The sequence below is a fragment of the Poecilia mexicana genome, unplaced genomic scaffold (assembly GCF_051168715.1).
Source record: "Poecilia mexicana isolate PSO_F unplaced genomic scaffold, ASM5116871v1 scaffold_10, whole genome shotgun sequence".
Taxonomy (NCBI): Eukaryota; Metazoa; Chordata; class Actinopteri; order Cyprinodontiformes; family Poeciliidae; genus Poecilia; species Poecilia mexicana.
The window spans coordinates 14,575,540-14,591,131 of record NW_028263379.1 but is presented as its reverse complement, the minus strand read 5'-3'; the positions used below and the strand labels follow the sequence as shown (position 1 = coordinate 14,591,131).

The 15,592-nt window shown below is 35.5% G+C and overlaps 1 protein-coding gene across 1 annotated transcript; it reads left to right on the top strand.

Moving 5' to 3' along the window:
* Window positions 1-1,771: 1,771 nt before the first annotated feature.
* Window positions 1,772-14,987, top strand: clnk (cytokine-dependent hematopoietic cell linker). The gene is made up of 17 exons (XM_088009451.1): window positions 1,772-1,887; window positions 4,914-4,954; window positions 9,244-9,397; window positions 11,301-11,353; window positions 11,442-11,493; window positions 11,620-11,670; window positions 11,764-11,798; window positions 11,916-11,926; window positions 12,006-12,089; window positions 12,408-12,432; window positions 12,997-13,021; window positions 13,099-13,183; window positions 13,267-13,283; window positions 13,362-13,453; window positions 13,550-13,627; window positions 14,369-14,524; window positions 14,614-14,987. Exons 2-17 carry the CDS (start codon window positions 4,952-4,954, stop codon window positions 14,764-14,766), a joined length of 1,074 nt encoding a protein of 357 aa, XP_087865577.1. The 5' UTR covers window positions 1,772-1,887; window positions 4,914-4,951; the 3' UTR covers window positions 14,767-14,987.
* The last annotated feature ends 605 nt before the right edge of the window (window positions 14,988-15,592 follow it).

Genomic DNA, 15,592 nt, shown 5'->3' with positions numbered 1-15,592 from the left:
TAATTCACTCTAGGAAATAAAAGGGAGGATAGATCGTGTCTAGTTCATGCAACGTAGTGATCAGAGACAAAGATGTCAAGTAAAAGGAAATCGGCATATATACTGCTCAAAAAAACAAAGGGAACATTTCACTTTAATTTTGTGTGTGGCTCCAAATCCAGGTCTCCATTGGTTAATAAATTTGATTTCCATTGATGATTTTTGTGTGATTTTGTTGTCAGCACATTCAACTTTGTACAGAACAAAGTATTCAATGAGAATATGTCATTCATTCAGATCTAGGATGTGTTATTTGAGTGTTCCCTTTATTTTTTTGAGCAGTAATGCACATATACATTACTCAATAAACCGATAACACACAACAAACTACATATGTCAGAGTCATATAAGTAACCATAATTCAAAATGGTTAACTTCAGAAACCGACTTTTCTTGAGTTGCCAAGCATCAACATTTGCACCTATAACGCAGGTTTATGCTGCATTACGTTAACAAGTTCCCTCAAACTGTTCTCTCGAAGTTAAACCTCTGTAAGACACAGTAGAAGCGGAGCTAAACAGTTTAGTTTTTCTTACACTGTAAGTTGCGTTTGTGAACTCAAAAATATTTGCCAGCTGGAGTACACCTCTTCACATGTTGTTAAATTATTATAAAAGTATAAAATGTACAGACATTCAGTAAAATTGTACTGCTTTCTGCTTTCTTTTGGTTTGGATTGTCTCGGTCCAAGTTAAGAGATGTTACAAGTCAATACAACAATAGATACATTTGTACTCTATTTTTTTGTAGATGATGACTAGCCCACCCTGCAGTTAGAGATGATGGATGGGTGAATTAAGAAGTGATTTAGCTCAGTATTAGATTTTTAACACTGAGCCAAACATTACAAATGGAACTACGTTCATTTGTTGTTTACGTTTCCTTAAAAATATGTAATGTCTGCCACTTCATCTCTTACATCATCAATATATTAGCTTGTTTATTCTCAGATATAAAAATCCAGCTCTAGTGAAATATTCACAAACAACTCAAAGCTGATTTTTATGCCTGTTTTTTTAGTCTCTGCTTCACCGACAGCTCCCTTCTGAAGTTACAAATCTCTACATGAAAACCTATTTGGAGCCGTTTACAACCTAACTCGGTGTTTATTTTCTGAAATAAAACGATCGCGCTGAAGAGTAACGTCGCTTTGAAAGGTTAACCTTTAATTAAAAGCAGTCACACATTCAAATTTGGGTTCACCTTCTTGTTTGATGCAGATATAAAAGCAGATGGAAAAGCGAAGAGCAAATGTCACCCCGCTTCCTTTTGTAAGGCAGAAGCTGAAATGTCACCTCAACAGAAATAACCGATGCTGTGACATACTGCTATAGCCCTGATTTAAAGAAGTAATGTTCTGATTAACACATCGGTTCTGTGACTGGCTGTTGGGCAAAAGTAATGATGCACACGATGCAAGTACAAGGTGTCAAAAACAGAACATTACTGATTCTTTTTAAAGAAGATGGTCATCAATAGAGAGACGCAGATTTGAAAAGCAATGCTTCTGATGAATATTTTTGCTCATTCTCTTCACTGCCAGCATTTAACACGGCGAGAAATGCCATGCTTTCACAGAACACAGCTCACGAAGCCGTACACAATGTATAAAACACACCTCAGATAGTTTGGTAGTAAGCCGCCACACAGGAAGTCATTTTAGGTTGCAGTGGGCTGCTCGTCACTCACAGAAAAGTTGAAGTCACTCGAGTGTTGCTGTTCGGTGAACGGCAGAAGAAGAAAAACTGCAGACTTTTTATTTCTGTAGTCGAATACAAACCAAAGACGCAGAGTTTGCTGGAAACCTGCTGACGCAGGTGTGCACTTTTGTTCAAGTCTTCAGAAAAGGTAGGCAGACTGCATTATTTTTTTTCATATTCTCCGAACTGTGTATTTCTGCAAAATTATAAACTGAAGTAAGGAAAGAGAGGCTTGTCTGGGTTAAAAATGGATGAAAAAGATTGGAGAGATGGGAAACACTTTAAAGATTCCCTACAGAAGTTGAGAATCTCACATATGTGCATCATGGTAATTTCATTTTGTATGGAAATGTAGTTAAATGACAAAACAAAATGCAACTGTGTTGCATTTAAAGCTTCATAATATAACTATATTAAACCAAAGCAAATTGTGATTCATTAAAACAAATCTAATACTGATTCTAGCTTAAACTAGTCACACTTATATTTGAAAAGATTTTTCCTTAGTTGAGACCAACATCGCTCGAATGGTATCAAAACAATGTAAAAGGAGAATTGTTTTGAAAAAATAAACCATTTTTATTTACATTTTAAGAAAGGTATGTTTGTTGGAAATCATTAATATAATGGAAACCATTTCAACTGCTGACCAGCTTTTTGCTTTTTTCACTGATATTTTGATGATTTGTAACAAGCAATGAGCTTCAGATCTTTACATTTGGAAAGCCTCCTTGCCATCACCCTAATCTTAAATGCCGTACAGATTTGCTATCAGATTCAAGTTGCTGCACATCTCCAAAACATCATTATACCTTCCAGTAACTAAAGGGGCAAGATTAAAAAGATTGCCTTAAAACCTAAATCTGCCATGGATTTAAATAAACTTAGGCTTAACTGTAGCTCTCTTAATGCATATGCAGATATGTTCTACCAACATAGCATTATTAATATTCCCTCTACCCACAGTGCATCCTTTTTGAATCCCCTTACTATACTTTCTGAGAGACCGAACCTTTACTGGATCTCTACAGCTGATGCTTTCTTGGTACACAAAGCAAAGCCAGGTCAGCAATCCTTGAGAGGTCAGGTCGTTATGATCCAACAAAATCCTCTGCACCCATTCCCACGAGGCCAGAGTTCATTTTCCAGAGTAAGTCCTCATCCTCAAATGCTAACTCCTTCTACTTAATCCCTCCTTCTTTTCATACACCTCATCTCACCCCACTCTCTGTGTCTCAGTAAGCTCTGTGAAGAAGCCAGGCGGCTCCCGCTGAGCGTTGTACCTCTGTGCCAAATCTGAGACTACTGAGACTTAGAAATGCAAGCCGGTGGCCATTATTGTCTGCTGGCATTTTCTAGTTTTTGTTGGTAAATTGTCCAAGCATCTATTTTGGGTTGGTTTTCTTTCCTTATTTCTGTTTCACTTGTCCACACAGCTAAATGAATTTAAAACCTGGGAGTTGCAGAGAAGGGGAGTTTAAATAATGAACCAATTCTTCGTATCACTTACAGAGTTAGAAACTCCAGTGAGAATGCAATGCAATGAAATTTTTTTTTTAAATATAATTAATTAATAAAACAAAAATGATCAAAATATATAAAATGTATCAAGATTTTTTACAATACAAGTTATTATTTTTATGTGAAATTATACAACAGAGTGAGAATATAAATGAAATAGTAATTAAAAGGCAACAGAATTGATTGGACTAAGATATAAGAGAAGTATTTCCCAACTGTTAAACTTTCTTAATTACAAAAACAAAAAGTAGAGCCCTTTTTCAGGCAGCTGATCTGCAGTGCACAGCAACATTTGAGGAAAGGGAAGTTGTGCTTTTCTGTATGTGTCAACCAGTTGGATAAAAGTCTCTTAGATAATTTCTGGGCATTTCAGTAAAAATCTTTAAGTCATAAGAAACATATGACAAACGTGCTTTTATACCATACATATTCAAAATGGTAGTATACCCAAATAAAGCCAACTGATGCTTAGTTCAAATTAGTTTATTGTGATTATTCGAGTGACCAATAAATTAGGCATTATAAAACTTGGAAGCCAAATTAGACATTTTTGTTTGCCACCACAATTTAGCTAATTTTAAGGTAAAGACTTTGTTCATTCTTAATAAACAGCTTGTTTCTAAAACAAATCTTAAGGAATTTTATCTGCAAATGTTTTAAAGCATAAATATGTGTTTTACTTCATCAGGGTCAAATAACTTTTTCCTATCTTAAGATTAAATTATTCGACATATCGTACGTACTGAATAAGGAGGCTAGAAAAACGTTTGCCACTCTGTCAGTCGCTATTCTTCTTTGTGCACAAGACAACATTTTCTTCTTGAATCTGTGGTCCGTCTGATTACTCTACCAAGTAATGACAAATGTAAGAATGTATATTTTCACGACTGCCAGGTGAAATCAATTAGTGCTGAAATAAACTGTGATGTTTTGGGAAATGATTTGTGACCATTAGTGGGCCATAGCTCTATTTAAGCCTCATTTTGAAATCGCTCTAAATTTGGAAGAAAAGCCTCTTTGAACAGATGCAAAAGTTGAAATGTGTACGTTTGAAAGGAAACATCTTTCTGAAGTTTAAAAAAAACAAAAAAAACATCAGAAACTGAGTACATTAGACGGAGTAGTGCTCTAGAAAGATCTAAAGTAGACTGTGGTGAAATTAACATGCTGACATTGCGTCATACTTGAAGGCTCACAAGATCACTTTGTGTGCTAAATTCATTTAAAAAAAAAAAAAAACATCAGGACAAAATCATTCAAAGTTCCACCTGGTGACATATATAACACCAAGAAAATATGTGTGAAATTATGTTAAATTATAATCAAACAAGAGATAAAGATTTTATACTTTTAACAAGACAAATTATCTAATGAAGCTGTCCAATATTTGAGTATGAAAAAGAAAAATATTGAATTTAAAAAAAAAAAATGTAATTCAGACTCCTCCTGATGTGAAAAGCAAAGACTGCACCCCCGTCGAAAGCAGCAGGGAACCACAAACAGCGCAGCGTGCTGCTTCTAAAGACCCCATTCCTCTGCATGTCTGACTGTTGAGGAAGACAAATCCAAGAACAAACTGAGTTGGAAGGACACATTCTTTAGCAGAACACCCAACTAATGATGTTTTTCATTTCTATTTTTCTCCCTCGTTAGCCGCCGAGAGAAGGAGCAGCTATGAGTTCGCTGTGATAATGGTGAGTTATGGTGCTCCAGTAACTCTGGTTCCACATGAATATTCCCAAGGGGGAACTTTTGGAGTCAGCTGAAACTTTTTAAAATTATTAATTTTCTGTAAATATAACACAGAAACCATAGGGATTTTTTTTTCTTTCTGGTGTATTGACTGAAAATTACAGCATCTGTCTTGGGGATTTTTGTCCTGATGTTTAATTTACATTTTTGCAAACTTGTAGCATGTCCACAGTCGTGTGTTTCTGGCTTCTTTCTGTTTGTTTGGAGCTGTGTCCACAATTCTCAATTATTGAAACACTTAAGATGTGAAATATAAGGGGATGGAGTACTGCAATTCTTTATAATTATGTGTTGAGTGCCCCTAATAATGTGGCGCTTCAATGAGCTGAGGAACGGATAATGGGGATGATGGACAGCAGGATCTAATGATTTTAGCTGAAAAGGCCCATTGAACTTTATCAGTTGTCATAACACAGGCATTAATTTTCATTCTACAAGATTATCCAATTTTATTGCACATTGTTCTATATATAGTGGTGTTAGTTCAAACACTTCAGAAGCGAGTACTCGTTTGAATTATGCGAAAATCCATCCATTCATTCAATGCTGGTTACGTCCAGCTGTAGTTGGATGAGAAACAGAGTATACACTGCATAGGTCTAAATTACTGGGCAACATACAGGACAAACAGCTAACTTCAAAGGGTGAAATAGAAGGACCAGTTAATCTAACAGGAATTATTTGGACGGAGGGAAGAAGCTGAAGTGAACCAAGAGAGAGCATGGAAACTCATTGACAGAAAGAGCTTATGCCAGAATGCACAACGTGAACCTTCTTGTCGTAAGGCAACCGCACTAACAAATTTGCCACGATGCAACCTCAATATATATAAAAAAGAAACATTAATATTGTGATTTCAAAAAGAAAAAAGTTTTCTGTTAGTTTGAAAATCAGGTTATGGCAAGGCTTGAACAAGCGTCTTATCTTGAAGCCCTGGTTTGAGCGTTCTCATGGGTTTATCATCATCTAGGGTGAGCTTTTATCTCATGATATGTTTAAATCCCATTGTAAATTAATCAGAAATTTAAAGTGTGCATGAGTTCATTAAAAGCATATATTGTTTTTATAGAGACCAGTGTTTAGTATCATCAGATACAGAACATCACAAAACATTTAGAGCCTAAGCTTGTTTATGATGGCTTTCTATATTTTAATTTATAAAAACACACAATGCAAGATTAAAAATTACATCACTTGCACATTTCCGAAGGCATGGACTTGAAGAGAGTTCTGGACTTGTCTTTTCTAAAGCAAGAAATACAATGGCCTGTATTAACTGTATTCTTGTTCTACTATGTTTTGGTTCTTGTGGCCAATGTAGAGGTTTTTAATGATTGGAAAATTGCTTATGCAGCTGAGTTTGCCTGATAGGTTAGAACCCATATATCAGAATGTTCTGATAACGTTTTTATTTCATTCATTTTGATAATATTCCCATTGCAAGTCGAAAATAACCAAATCGGCAAATAGTTTAGCTATTTTCCCAAGCAATAACAATACAATTATGGGGTAATTTACAACATTTTATACATTATAGCAGCTTGGATATGCTTGGCAGCCATTGATTCAAAATTGACTCAGGTGAAGAAGACTGTCCAACTTTCCAAATTATTGTAATGTTAGGGAATATTTGGGTTACTATTTTCAGCCCAAAACTTCTAAGACAGGCATTCTGAAAACAAATTGTACGGACTGAGTGGCGCTCATAATGACTAATACTTTCATAATAACGAAATGCCATTTATTTAAAAAAGAAGTTTACAATGCAGCTTGAATGTCATGAACAAAAATCCCACAAAAGAAAAAATATTTATTTAATATATGAATAATAGTTTATCCATCCACAAGCAAAGCACCCATGAATGTTAGCATTAGCAGGCTAACTAGTTGCAATATCATGCTAGGTTAGCACAAGCTTCACAACAAACTAAATTTACTACATAACATGATAACATTCTATTGCACAAAATAGAGGATAAATAATTAATTGGAGTTACAAACACCAGAACAAAATGGTCTTCTCATTGAAAAAGGGACTTCTTTCCTTTAACCCAGTTTTATTGAACAGCTAACGGTTCAATATTTGCTTCACTGACAGCAGCAAAAGACACTATGAAGAGAAACTAATTAAACTGTGAAACCTCTGGCATTTACACTGTAAAACTCAAGTCTCGGTGCTTCTTTGCCTCCAACAACGCCACAAAACTCTGACACACGGAGCTCGCAATGTTTGAAAAACTCCAGAATTGCCTCATTTTTATATCCCTCTAGTTATTCCAACCTCTCTTCAAAGAGCATGTTTTATATCCCTGGTCAGCATGTTGGAAACTGCATAGGTAGGCTACTGTGCGTTTGGCAAGGTATAATCAAAGCTAATCACTCCATAGAAAATAATAGGGTTTAGGCTTGCACAAGATTTTTTGCAATAGAGTACATGGGTTTTGATTCATCACCAGTTATATTTGCATTAATGTGCCCAGCAGGGATCCAACTGAACACTAATTAGAATTAAATGTAAAAACAGATTTTAAAGATAGAAAGTAAATTAATTTAAAATTTGATTTTGGTGTTTGCATAGCTATTTATCTAAATGATTAGCAAAAATACCTAATAAAAAAAAAATAAACGGAATGACTATTGTCTAAGTACATGATGGCAAAATGGCTTATTAGGAACGCAAATAGGGAAAGGGGTGATTTAACCTCGAGCTGACGATGACACCTGCTTCATAAATAGTCACATCTCTCCTCAGGATACATGCAGTCTCAGGTTTTCAGAATAACTAATATACTGAACAAGGTTACTTTTAGTCAGGATGCTTTGTGAGACGTTCCTGCATCTGCAGACTTTTTCTCTTACCACATCTACCTATATATTATGCCTTCCTGTCATTTTTGTCACAAATGTAAGTTAGTTATCTCAATTCCTATAACAAAAACTTGAGATTTCTGTGAGCAGTTACAGAATTTTGTCATTTTTAACTTTATGTACAACAGTCTATACATATATTCTGCAATTAGAAGTTATTAATACCCATGCAATGATTAGGTTTCATGTAATCTTTTCATTTTACCAATATGTTTCTATATTAAATCTAATATAGAAGCTGGAAAAATTAGGGTGATGGCAAATACTTGGAGCTCATCAATAAAAAAAAGATGAATTGTCAAAATACCAGTGTAAACATTTTAAAAGCTGGTCAACAGTTATAAGAATTCCTTGACTCCTGTGACGGCAGTACAGAGTTTTCAATTTCACTTACATCAGGAGTTTAAGTGAATTTTAAATGTTTTAATAAAATGTGAAAAAAAAAAACTAACAAACCGCTTTTTTTAAAACATATTCATCAGACTTTTTTATGATATTTTGAGATGTATTTTTCATGTTTTCAATCAAAACTACATTTACTGGTTGAGTGAAAATATTTTTAAATCTAAACCTGCCAAGTTAATGAATCTCAATGACTTTGTTTACTGCACCAGTAGATGTTTTTTATTTCTTTTTTTTTTTTCTGGATGGTTTCAAAAGTAATTAACTGCAGCTGTGATAACAAATATGGTTAATATAAACAAAGTGAAGTAGATATTTTTGTCTGTAAAGCAATATCTTAAAGGATGAGTTCATCATGTGTGAACGTTTCTTCACACCTAATGTTGTGTAGAACTAGAGGAAGTGTTAAATTTCACCCCCAAAAAAAAAGAAAGAAAAAAAGCAAGAGAGAGAGATCGCGAAATCAATCTTGTCTATGTGTCAATGTAGTTTTTCATGTGAAAGCACAAAGAATTTCAACTGAGATAAATTCCTTTGATGATGGTTTCTGGGACTACTGTTGTAGTTGTCGCAATCAAATGCATTTGTCCAGCTATGCCATCGTTGTTTAGTCTGAAATGCTGAGGCATAATCTATTTTCTGACTGAAAACAATGTGCTCATTATTTAACGCTGTGAAGCAGAATGCTGAGACTTTTCTTAGGCTGAATGCAAGAGTGAGTCAATATGAATCAAAAGCTTACAAAAGGAAATCCCTGGCGGACAAGCGAGTTGTTGTGTTGCAACACTTCAGAACTTCCTGTACCTTTCAATAAGTACAGATTTAGATCTGAAAAAGCAATGGCTCAGAATATTTTACTGCACCTGCACTGTAATAAGAAGGATTTAAGCGTGCTAAGACCATAGGCTACCATTTCAAGAAATAAGTGTCGAATAAAGTAGTTGCGATTCTCTGTTTGCAGGATCGCTTCAGAGAAGACCAGAACAGAGCTCAGACATGTGGTGACTTTGAAGGCGAGATGGAGCCCGAGTATGATGTGGTGGATGACCAGGAGGAAGTGCACAGTGTGCGCATATTTCCTGCGAGGCCTATCAATGATGAGAGAGAGTATGCAGGTAGGAACAGAGATGCACATTTAACACCCTCATCTTACCGTGCGTTATTTCACTTCCTCTTAAATCTCATTTGATTTAGTGGCTCTCATTTCAGTTTCATGATTTTTTGTTTGTTGTTTTTTTATAGAAAATGACTTTCGAAGTGTAAATTAAACTGAAATATTTAATATGTTTCTCCAAAATGCAAGTGTACGTTTGGGGTACTCTCCTTTTTTTTGTAACTATGAGTTAGCTTGACTTTAAAGTCCATAACTCAGTGGATCTCCCTGCTTATTAACATGAAGTCCATCTCATATCTTGTCAAATAAAAATGTACAAGTCTGAAGAAGAATTCTTGATCTTTCCAGGGAGAGTGAAAGTACAATTTAAGAGAGATTAATACATTGCCATAGATTTTATTGCTTATATTTGTTGAACAAATCAACATAGAGAATCTAACAGATCGCTAAAAATACAAGTACAAACATTGTATCTAATATTAAACTTCATTACTTAATTTTGGCCAGTTTGCACATCACCTTTCTCTCAATTTGGCATACTTACAGTTCTGTAACTAATTTGTTAGTATGTTTTGGTTCATTGTCCATTTTGGACACACTTATTGCCCAGACTTCCTATCCTTTAACATCCTGCCTGTTGCCTTGGGATTCTTGAGGATGTCCTTTCCTCATGATGCCGTGTGTTTTGGGAAGTTCACCAATACGGGGAAGGACTCATTTCACTGTGAATAAAGCAGCTCACAAGGTCTTTTATTTTTACCTTTGATACAATTTATCTCTCAGACACAGGATCTGTCTCCTTCCTGCTCAGTTTTTAGACTGGACATTTCCATCCTGTTCAGACTTACATCTTAAGGCATCAGGATGAATCAGACGTCTGAAGGTCCACAGTTGTCTTTTTCATATCTTGGCAAATTTCTTTTGATTTCCTGATGTCATGCAAGAAAACTGTGTTTTTTTATGTATAGCCAAAGAGTACATTATCAGATGTACCCTCATTTCAACTCAAATGTTGTGAATGAACCTAACAGAAGCTTGACACGAACATTCATTTGGCTAGTAATTATCAAACTGTTTGGGGGAATTTGGGAAGCATTGCAGTTTCATTCCCAGATGGTCAATTAATTCTTTAATGTTAAGAAAATAAATAAAATATCTGAATTTTTCACAACTTATCCTTGCACATCAAAACAACTCACGTTCTTCAAGAAGCTGAGTTCATCTTCCCAAAAAATCCCCTGTATTATGGGGGAATTTTTTTCTGCCATGCCCACATTACACATGTTTAAAAAAAAAAGAAGCCAATATACATGGCGAGATAAGAAACAGCGTGACAGCAGCTTAAAGTAGTACTTTACGCTTTAGCCAAGACTCAGGGGCTGAGTATGCGCTTGTGCATATAATTAGAAAGAGTCTGAAAGAAGTTCTTTCAAAAAGAAGAAGTAAAAACAGCTTGGCTAAATGCATGGTGAGACTGGGAGGAGTGTGGCTCTGACTGAGAGCTCATGCTGAGTGAGCATGATCTGCTAGTGGGTCTCCAGGGCCATCTGTTGGCTGAGTCAGACTGCAGGAGATTACAATTATCCAGGAGCCGAGGAGGAGGAGGAAAGAGTAATGGGAACAGACAGACTGTTCTCTCCTGCATGGATGTGGCTATCAGCCAGGGGCTTCACAGCTGCATGTCTCCAACCATGTACCCGATGCGTCTCTCAAATGTTTACACTCGCGCCGGTCTCCGTCGGCAATCAGAGTGATTTTTTTTAAATTTTTTTTATTTTTATTTCTGCGCAAAACCGGGTGTGGCGCTGACCAAGTTACATGGTTTTGATAAGAACTAAAATTCAAATAAAACTTCTGCCATTACTAATACAAATATGATGATGATATTTTTATTTGCCTTCAAGACAGGGATGTTCAGTGGCCATCAGCTGCTCAGAACCTGTCATCAGTCTCCACTGTAAGCCTTGTTTTCACTGCTTATAAATTACGTCAATTGCACCACTGTACTGCTTTTGAATGCTCTGTTCTGCTCTTCGATCAATCAGCGTAGACCCCTTCCTCCTAGATGTCCACCCAGAGACACTCCTCAAAACAAAGGTAAACTAGACAGTCTTATGCTTTGGTAAATATAGAGAATGGTTATTACTTTACATGCTGTGATTACTGTGATTTGTGCTTTAACATCTGGTTTTTATTTCTGCTGTTTCTGCTTCTGAACTTCAGTTCCAGTTGTAAATAGAGACATAAAGCCGGGACGGCGAAAAGTTAAACCAGGTAAGACCATTCATTACCTAAAAAAACATGTTATCGCTCTGGTTAATACACGAGCCTCAAACAATCAAACAAATTCACATGCTGCTTTCACAGATAGGAGGCCCCCACCTGTGGAGCCAGAAGAGCAAGTAAACGTCTGTGTAATAAAGATTTTTTTTTTTCATTGATGCTTAATGTTTTGATTGGGACTTGTTAAATACATGATTCCTCTCCATCTTTTTTTTTTTTTTTTTTTAATTTGACAGCATTCTCGCAGGTATTTAAATAAATATTTACTTGAAGTCTTCCTCCTTAACTTCAGCTGAGCAGATTTATAAAGACTCTATACTTTGCAGAAGTTCTTCACCACTCCCACCTTCTCCCTTGGACGTATCCAACAACCTTGCTGGGCTGGCTGTACGTGAAACCTGCAGGAGTGAGTAAGTACAGTCCACGATGCCATTACTTGATCAAGACCTTATGCCAGTGGTGCCCAAAGTCGGTCCTCGAGGGCCGGCATCCTGAATGTTTTAGTTCTCTCCCTGGTGGTAGTAACGACCTTTTCAGCATGTCATTGCTCTTCTTTGGCCTTCTAATGAGGCATCATTTGATCCAGGGAGAGAACTAAAACATGCAGGACCTTATGCAGTTTGATACTGATTGTACAGTATAGCAATGTCGCCATCTGCTGGTTGGTGAAATGTCAGCTAATGTGGAATAACACTTTCTATTGATGTCTTATGCTCTTTTGGTTTCAGTAGACAAATGAGAAACACTGAAAAAGTAAGTGTGACCTACTTTATTTTTTTAAATCCTAGCCAGTTTTCCCATAGGTTGCAAAAGTCGTGAGCCAGCCCTCTTTAATCTGAAGTTTACTTTCAAAGAGCCAAACTTCTAAAATCATTAATTCAATCAGACTAATATATGATTTTCAGTTTAGTTTTTTTTATTCTTTGTTTTACATTGGGTTTTTGAGAGAAATAAAAATGGCAAACAATGTATTTATTTATTTGTTAGTTATTTTTTTATTTTTATTTTATTTTTATTTTTTTGCTTTAATATTTTTAGATCCATATCAAGCAGTAAAAATAAATTCAGTTAATTTAACTGGTTTTTAAACTACGTAAAAATCAGTTAAGATTTCTAACACAAATTACTTAGAAAGAGTTGAGTTACTCTAAAAAAGTAATAAGAAATCCTCCAACATTCAAGGCAAATAAATAAAATTATCCTCAGATAAATCAAAGGGTCGTTCCTGAAAGAAACATGTAAAACATAAATTCAGAGATAGATTAAGATTTCACTTTAACCTGCATCATTTGTTTTCTATTTCTTTTATTTTCCCAGGCAGACTTCAGATCACATGCCAGAAGTAAGGCTTAAAAATAACCTATGAAAATCATGAATACAGGATTTGGGCCGTTGTACTTATCATAAATATCCTTTTAGGTCCACAGTCTACTATAGATGTTCCAGGCATGCTGAACCATCAACGACATTCTTTGGATTTGGAGACTCATGACTTAGAAATTAGGTGGGAATTTTAATGATCAGACTCATTACTATTATTCATTGATGCTGAATGTAATTTCTAAATAGCGTCATGTTTCACTTCAGGTCACATCAACATGTAGGTGAGTATTTATGTTAGAAATCATCTTAATCGTTATTACAAGTTGGTTGAATAAGTCACGCGTTACATCTTTTGGAAGAAGGGATGGGGTCCAGACGTCATCACCATGAGTGGCCTCAAACCAAAGAAGACATTGATCAAAATGATTTTGTTCCTATGGACAAGCCTAAAGTAAGCCATCCTGTACATCCATTTCATACTCAGAATTTGTCCTACATTTAATAATCACAGCTGACAACTGAAGTATGAGCTCATTTGTTATTGCAGACCTACTGCGAGGAAGACTGGTATGTTGGACAATGTAATCGCACAGACGCTGAGCACGCCTTACACCTGGTGAACAAGGTATCTCAATATATCAATGTGTAAGAATATTCATGACCCTATCATAATTTATGACATTTTATCACCCTGCACCACAATCTTAGTGCATTTTATTGGAAATGTTTGTGATAATTTTTACCTAAGAAACTGATAAGTGATTTTCAGAAAAGTTTACAAAGTGTGATGACCATTTGTGTTCAGTCAATACAATTTATCAAATTGAAAAAAAATTCTATTGGACTTTACTTACGGGAATCAAAGTAAAAGCGGCTGAATACAAATGCACACCACACTATTAAGATTATTATTTGTGGAAGATTTAGAAGGTCCTTTATCATTTACCGTGTACATTATAATTGCACACTGCTTTATGTTAGTTGAGCATATAAAATTGCAATAAAATACATTGAAGGTTCTGGTTGTTGTAACAGAGTGGGTGTGTGTGTGTCACTGTGCTGATAAATGTTGCTCTAACATGTTGATTGTGACTTTACAAGATATAAGAAGTCACAGTCAAAAAGTTAACGGCTAACTTATATATATATATATATATATATATATATATATATATATATATATATATATATATATGTATATATATATATATATATATATATATTGTACACTGTCCAGAAACCTAAGAGGAACACATTCCACCAACAGCAGAATAAAAGAAAAAAAACAAAGCCTTAACTGTGTTTTCAATTAATTAATGTTTTTAAACTTGAACTTATTTTCTTATTTTACCAACTCTGATGACAGGACGGGGCATATTTAGTTCGTGACTGCTCCAATAACACCAACAGTGAACCCTTGGTGTTGGTCGTGTTTCATGAGAAGAAAGTCTATAACGTAAAAATCCGGTTTATTGGGTCGCTCGGGAAGTACGCACTTGGAACAGGCCAACGATCAAATGATGTACGTATAATAATTCAGAAAATAACATCTAGACATTGTACTCACGAAAGCCTTCAATTTATTGCAACTCACACCCTGTTTTTCTCTAGATGTTTGAGTCCGTCGCAGGAATCATCAAATTCCATTCCATTTTTCCAATAACACTCGTCAGCGGGAGAAACACAGCAAGCAGCAAATGCCCAGAGAACTGTGTGCTGACATGTCCAATCACCAAAAGTGATGTTGTACAGCTCCTACAGTAACGTCTGCATCTTCCAGCCAAGAAAATGCTTTCATCTCAAGCTATTTCCCACAATACTTTTAAATTTCTGAGAAAAATATTGCACATAGGTGTTGTTCAGGTTGGAGTGCTGGGACCTGGTTGTCTTCGGTTGCACATTTTATGTCTATTAGTAATTATGATGACATTGAAGTTGGTATATGATTTGTTGCTAATAATGATAATAAAAATCATTCTTATTCATTTGCCTCCATTTTTGTATGTACAGTTTGCCAAGATTGAAGTTGGGGAAAATAACCAGGAAGGCTTCCTGAATTCACAATGTCAGGGAAAGACAGTCTTCGCTCTAACCTGGAGCTCAAATTCCAAAATGGCTGCCAAACACTTGAAATCTAGTGATAGCTGAAGTAACAACCAAGTTATTTCCGCTTCTGGCAATTTGAATCCCAATAAATATTCAAACACATGCACAAACCTGAATATGAAAGAAGTTTGCTTCGTGTTTAAATGCATAAATATAAATAATTGCATCACTTTTAGCTTGTCTGACTAATAATCTGGTCATTGTGGGCAACTGTTAAATCCCACTGTTTCAACTTCTACCTAGAACATGATTAAATTGAGTATTAAGGTATCACAAGATTCAGTTTCCCACTTTGCAGGTCAGTGGATCTTGCTTTTGGTTCACTGTCGTCGGGTTTAATTTCTAATAAAGGAATGTTGAAGTAATGTTCTTGTGCACTTCTCCTTTTTGCTAACTGCAATCAAGACCTCCCACAGTTGAGTGACCTTGCACAAGATGTCAGAAAAAAAAATCTGAGTTGATCTGTGCATGTTTTCAAAGGTTT

Bases quoted from the DNA above. Each gene is read 5' to 3' on its own strand.
- clnk (XM_088009451.1), top strand. The intron at 11,671-11,763 runs GTAAGACCATTC...CTGCTTTCACAG, and splicing joins ACGGCGAAAAGTTAAACCAG to ATAGGAGGCCCCCACCTGTG. The intron at 12,090-12,407 runs GTAAGTACAGTC...TTTTGGTTTCAG, and splicing joins CGTGAAACCTGCAGGAGTGA to TAGACAAATGAGAAACACTG.